General features: G+C 40.4%; 1 protein-coding gene across 1 annotated transcript; it reads left to right on the top strand.

Annotated features, from left to right (window-relative positions):
• Positions 1-399: 399 nt before the first annotated feature.
• LOC147456948 (uncharacterized) lies at positions 400-1,005 on the top strand. Its single transcript, XM_086513483.1, has one exon. It carries the CDS (start codon positions 400-402, stop codon positions 1,003-1,005), a length of 606 nt encoding a protein of 201 aa, XP_086369609.1.
• The last annotated feature ends 5,428 nt before the right edge of the window (positions 1,006-6,433 follow it).

Genomic DNA, 6,433 nt, shown 5'->3' with positions numbered 1-6,433 from the left:
TATATATATATATATATATATATATATATATATATATCTTTCTCTCTCTCTCTCTCCCCCCTACATTGGTTGTAGGGGAGGTTTGACCACTTGGTGATGACCCCCCTCACCAGGTGGTAGGCCTTCCCATGGGTAAGGGTGGGTCTCTCTCTCTCTCTATCTCTTTCTCTCTCTCTCTCTCTCTCTCTCTCTCTCTCTCTCTCTCTCTCTCTCTCTCTCTCTCTCTCTCTCTATCTATCTATCTATCTATCTACACCTGGTCCCATTGGATTGTAGTGGGCTCTCATTATGAATACCCCAAAGGGTACTGCGAGGAGTCGACCAAGTTTTGCAGCCGTTGTAGAAGCGCCGAGTAAAAGCGATCAGATCGGAGAGCTTCAAAGAGTTGTTGATCAGCTTATGGAAGAGAATCGCAACCTAAAAGCGTGCCTTAGCAAGCTTGAGGCACGTTTCAACTCTGTGGTCAATGTTGCCACAGACAAAGCCAAAGAAGTTGAAGCCAAAGTCACCCAAGCTCACTCTGCAGTCATTAAAAAAGTGCAGACATGTGTGACAACGGAACTTCGAGAACAAAGACTTCTGGAAGAGAACTCCTTCAAGGTCCGGATTGGTGGGCTTTCCTCACCATGGTGCACCACTGATGATACCCTCGAAGAAGAAATTATCAAGCTCAACAATATTCTTCAAACAAACAACATCAAGCCGAAATCCATTTCTTGGATCAATGACACCCATAGGCAAGTTCCATTTGAGCATTGCCTTCTCACTTTCAAGGAAAAAGAGGAGCGGGTGAGGGTGCTGTGCCAATCCCACCTCCTCAAGGGAACGAAGGTTTGGATTGCTGAGGAGTTGACCTTGAATCAACTCAAGATGAAGAAACAAGAACTCAAAAAGGTCTATGAAGCACGAAAACAAGGAAAATGGGCAGTATATCGAGGAGGTAAGGCCATCATCCAAGAATTTCGAGCTCCCAAAGGGACTATCCCCTTACCCGACCCCACCTAGGTTTTGCTTCTTTTTCCCACCCTCTTGACGGACCCTCAGTCCTTAACTGATATGTATCTAATGCCTTCTCTTAGAAGACCGAATTGTAATGTTTTTGTTTCCAGTCCCATGGGTCATATCTGACCTCCGTGGACGATAATGAAATCTATCTATCTCTCTCTCTCTCTCTCTCTCTCTCTCTCTCTCTCTCTCTCTCTCTCTCTCTCTCTCTCTCTCTCTCTCTCTCTCTCTCTCTCTCTCTCTCTCTCTCTCTCTCTTTGTCTCTCTTAGATCGGACTTTTTATCATATCTACCACATTGTAACCCTTGGGTTTGCCTTAACCCTTGTAAAACATTGATTTATCTCATAACTCTATCACTTGACGGAAATATACCATGCGCTCTTGTAATTGTAGAATTCTACCACTCACCTAAAGAGGCTCACTCTATACCCCACCACGTGGAGATGATGCATGAGCTGCCACTTATATTTATATAGGGCCGTTTTTAGAAACTCTGTCATAAGTTTTTAAAAAAAAGAACCGTATTTGCAATACCCTGTTCGACGAGGGCGCTTTGAGGGATCTGACGATATGTGACTGGGATGAATGTATCCCCCCCTCACATGCTATATTTGGGGATTAATGAGGCTGGAGTGCCGCTATGTACTGTGTGGAAATGGTGGATATTCAATACAAGCCTGCTGCTGCCATAAGCTTTCCTTCGATATATAGGCTCTACAGTCAGCTATGAGCATGAAAGGCAGAGGTGGCAATGCTTTATAAGGTGAGCTATATGCTCACTTGGTTTTCATTCTGCAAGGGTGTGTGTGTATTCTCATTTTTTGCAACTCTACATTGTTATTCTTCGTGTACGAATCGCTACTTGGTTGTCTTCAAAGTAATGGGCCCTATCAAGAAAAAGGCAATGGATACTACAGAGGTGAGTCTGAATATATTACTTCAAAACTGTTCTTCAATGGATTTTATTAATTGTTGATTTTTTAATTTGATTTTTTAGTGCATTTTATTATTTTCTTTGATTTTTCAATAAAATTAATAATAAATAGCAAATGAGCTCAGATAGAGAAAGTGAAGATAAGCTGATGATCAGAAGAACAAGACAGACACGCACAAAAATTTTCAAGCAAAACGACAAACTAAAGAGGGAAGCCTAAATTAGGTCGCTAGCGTCTGTTTTTGCAAATTCTTGCAAAATGAGCTATCGGAGTCCAATCGAGAAAATTTTTGAGTTTAACGTAGATTTCATGACCTAGTAGGACTAACAGAGGAATCTCGGGAAAAATAGTTTGGGAAGTCCGAGTATAGATATCCAAGATAGCCCAAAATCGCCTCATTGCCACTAGTCACTCTTGGAGAAGAGAGCTCTCTACCTTCTTCGCGTGCGATTTCCGGAGTCCACAGTTAGCTATTTTCATCCCTGTTTCACACGAGACATGAGGGGTAAGTTCTAAACTCACCAAAGAACATTTCTATACAGTCAGGTAGCAAGCCTAGGCCCAGGAAAAAACCCTAGAATATTAGTTGTATACGAATTCCTACGACACAAAAGCGACCATAGCATCCTGTCTGCTCAACCAAATCGGACGAGACTTGAACTGTAGCATGCCCCTAGATAATAGAACACTTCCATATCATTAGATGACCATTTGGCAGGGGTCGAGGGGGTCCCCAAGTAAATAATCTAGGTTTTTGCCACATGCCAAAATTGAATTCTGACTCCACAGGCAGCTTATAGACGAGTCTATACACAATTACCTAGATGGTTTCAAGAAAACAATCAAGGCAAGCTCTCTAGCAGCAAGAAATAGCTTGAACACTACAAACTGTCAAATTTGACATATGAAGTCAAACTAGCTCCAAGTAAGCCCAAACGGGATGAGCAACATCAGGACTATGTACTCGACAAGCCCATGGATTCAAAAGTTACCAAACAACTCTACACACCAAGTAGTGACAAAAACCGGTTATTTCATAGTCGACAAGAGCACAAAGTGATGCCGATACGACCAAATCTTACCAAATTTATTTTAGGACTTTTTTTAGATGTAATGAAGATGTGTAGGTCATAAAATTATCTTTTCAAGAAAAAAGTACAATTGTTGTTAATAATCGTGATTATTTACTTTTGTGCACATTTGGCTTGAAAATCATCATGTCACTTCACCTATCACTTGTACACATCTATCTCATGCCACATGTCAAATTTGAGACCAAAAGATTAAAAAAAAAATTTGATTTTGTCAAAAATACGCACTAAAGGCTCTTTTGTCCAAGTTTTGAGTTATTTGTTACATTTTTTGATCCAAATCATTCCATATTTCACACACAGACTTTATATGACATCTAGAATCAACTTGTAACAAAAAATGTCCAAATTGATGAAAAAGATAATAATCATGATTATTTACTTTTTCATCAAAATGAGTTCAAATTTCAACTTTGACCTTATGGGACCAAAGTACATGAGGTGACAAGCCCACCAATCAAGTTTGATCACATTTGGATCAAAAAAAACCTAAAATCTCTTCATATTTACTATTTTAGAGTCTGAAGCCTAAATATGGCACCATTTCCACCCTATGCACTCAAATGAGCCCACACTTCACTTAGAGTATCTAAATCACATATTTTTAAAGCTTGCGAAGTCAAAAGTGCAAAAATATTGAGAAATTTTCCAACTATAAATAATCGCAATTATTTACTTTAGTTGCAAATTTTGCATGGATTGAATGATTTTGATTTTTACATGTTTTTATGCATCTACATGATTCAAAATTGATTTGAAGCAAAAAGGACATCATTTGCCTGCAATTTAGACACACGACATTTCAGAGTGAAATTTGTGGAATTTTCTAACCACGAACTGTATTCTCCTTGTAGGTGCAATGCAAACGGCTAAGAAAGCAACGAAGAGGATGACTCAGAAAGAAAATCTGCAAGAATTTCCACCATACCAGTTGGAGCCGAGTTCAATGAAAACGAAGGTAACAAACCTACCAAAGGAACAGCTTGAAGAACACAATACCACAGTCTTCATCGGCAGATTCAAGAGCGAAGATGGAAACCAAGTGGAGTTGCAGATGCTACCCAAAGAAATTTATGATGTAGCATTGAAGCCATCCACAAAAGAAGCCAACAGAAGGTTAGGACTTCAAGAATTCTACGATCAAGAGCCATGTGGAGTATAGTTCCAGAGAGCTTATGAATTATTATTAACCATCAAAGAAGATGGATCTGCTCAGATCACAAATCAACAAGGGCAGAAAGTTGAAGTGGTCATTAACAAGGACATAGTGGCCGAAGTACTAAAACTATCCACTGAAGGTATGACAATGAGGGCCAGAGATAGGAAAACAACTAGTACATTCACCAAAGATACAACTGTTGCCACCTTCTCCAACCTCATTCTAAATCAAGTGGAGGATCCTGCCCGTCTCTATCACTAGCATTTCCACATCCTCTCAAAGAGACCGCCAAGATACACTACCCCAAATTATGCGGTTGCAACCACTTTCATGCAAGTGTTAAAGTCAACAACAAGGCAAACAATAGATCATGCTCAGTACGTGCTTACAACACTCAAGAGCACAAAGAAAGAAGGAAAAGTAACATATCTGAGAGCTCCATAATTTCTAACGCAGATTGCATACCATGCCATTGGAATGGACGATAACTTGCCGCCAGCCCCAGATCTGGATAGTCTCAGCTCAACCCTCTCCAGCAACCACTAGATCAAAGAAGAAAAGAATATATAAATCAGATGAAGAATCAACAGAAATCTATCCCAAAGCCCATAGTAGTGAAAGCTTTGACAATGAAGAAAAGAGGGCAAGGAGAGAAGAAATGAAGAAGAAAGCAGTGGCAGTCCCTCAATAAGAAGAACCTCAGCAGAAAAAGACAAGTTTTGAAAGAGAGAAAGAATCTTATGAATGAAATTGCCAAGCTGCAGAAGAGAACCCGGAGTCATGGAGCCCCACGAAAGTCAAGGGTCCTAGGACCAAGAACCTTGAGATGAAGATCCAAGAAGGTCCAAAGGGATCTTCTTGAGAAAATGTATGCAAAAGCCGAAGCCTTGAAGATACAAGAAGCTCTAGAAGCGCAAAGGAAAGCAAGAGAAGAGTTGTCTATGCAACAAAGGCAAGCAGAAGCTGCACAACAAAGAAAACCACAACATGAACAAGGAGAAATGTCTCCAGGATCACCTTCACCCGCTACTAAACAAGGAGACCAACCAATGCCCAGTCCAAGCCCTTCACCAACTGCCAAATCCAATGAAGGCGAGGAAGCAAAAGGAAAAGAGAAACAAGAGGAGGAAGCCAGTTATGAACATCCCAAGGAAATAGAAAAAGATGAATTTGGACCTTCTACAACACCACGAACAGAATCAACTGAACCAACTAAAAAGCCACAAGCACAATCCATCGAATCGTCGAAAGAGCTGCAAGCCGAATCTGCTGGAACTTCTAAGCAGCCTCATGTAGAATCTGAAGAATGGGAAACAACGGATGACGTGATCATCCAAGTTAATGAAGTGAAAAGCAGATGCAGAAGTTGACAGAGAAGATGCAAACAACAGCTCTTAGCCTTGTACTGCTAAAGCTAGAGAGTTGGAACATGTAATTGATGCTCTCCAAGGCAAGCTTGAAGACATGATGAACATCATTGAGAATTTTCAAGGCAAGATCAAAGAGCTCAAAAATGAAGGATAGAAACACCAAATTGCCAAGGAAAGGCAACAAAAATAGATGGAAGATTTAGGAGATCTTCTTACAAAACTGTCAGATGCATGTTGAAAACAAGGACCAATAGCTGACTGAAGTAACAAACAAACTTTTGAGCACTACTTAATCGGTACAAAAGCTCGAAGTACAATTAAATGTAGCAAATGCCTCTTTTCAAAACTCAAAGCAAAGAATCAATGACCAAGCAGCCTTCCTAAAGCAGATCAAGGAAAACCCAGTCATAGCTTCACTCAAGGGGACATATGAAGTCTACAAGACTTTGGAAAAGAGAAACAAGGACCTAGAACTTGAGTTGAAGCTGGAATAGGCAAAAAGACAGGACCTCGCCTTAATGGAGGTACAAAGAGAAGAGCAATTGCTCAAGGAGATAGAGGATTTAGAGAGAGCCAACCAGTTTCTGAGAGAAGGGCATATGGAAGCACAAGAGGAGGCAGGTACCTCTGAACAACCAAATATAGACATACCACCACTCTCCTTTGCATATATGGAAACTGTTAGGAAATAAGACGTAGCTAAATAGATAATTGAGTAGATTACTTAATGGAGAGAGACAGATTTACATACACGAGATCATAGAGTAGAGAGAGAGAGAGAGTACACACGATATACATGGTTCACCCAATGTGGACTACGTCTACGGGAAAGCAGCCACTCAATGGCTTTCATACTTCAAAACAAGAAGTA

This window comes from Adiantum capillus-veneris, chromosome 5 (genome assembly GCF_014529385.1).
Source record: "Adiantum capillus-veneris isolate H3 chromosome 5, ASM1452938v2, whole genome shotgun sequence".
NCBI classification, from domain to species: domain Eukaryota; kingdom Viridiplantae; phylum Streptophyta; class Polypodiopsida; order Polypodiales; family Pteridaceae; genus Adiantum; species Adiantum capillus-veneris.
Note: the sequence above shows the minus strand (reverse complement) of the source record. Positions and strands in the feature narration are given on the sequence as shown.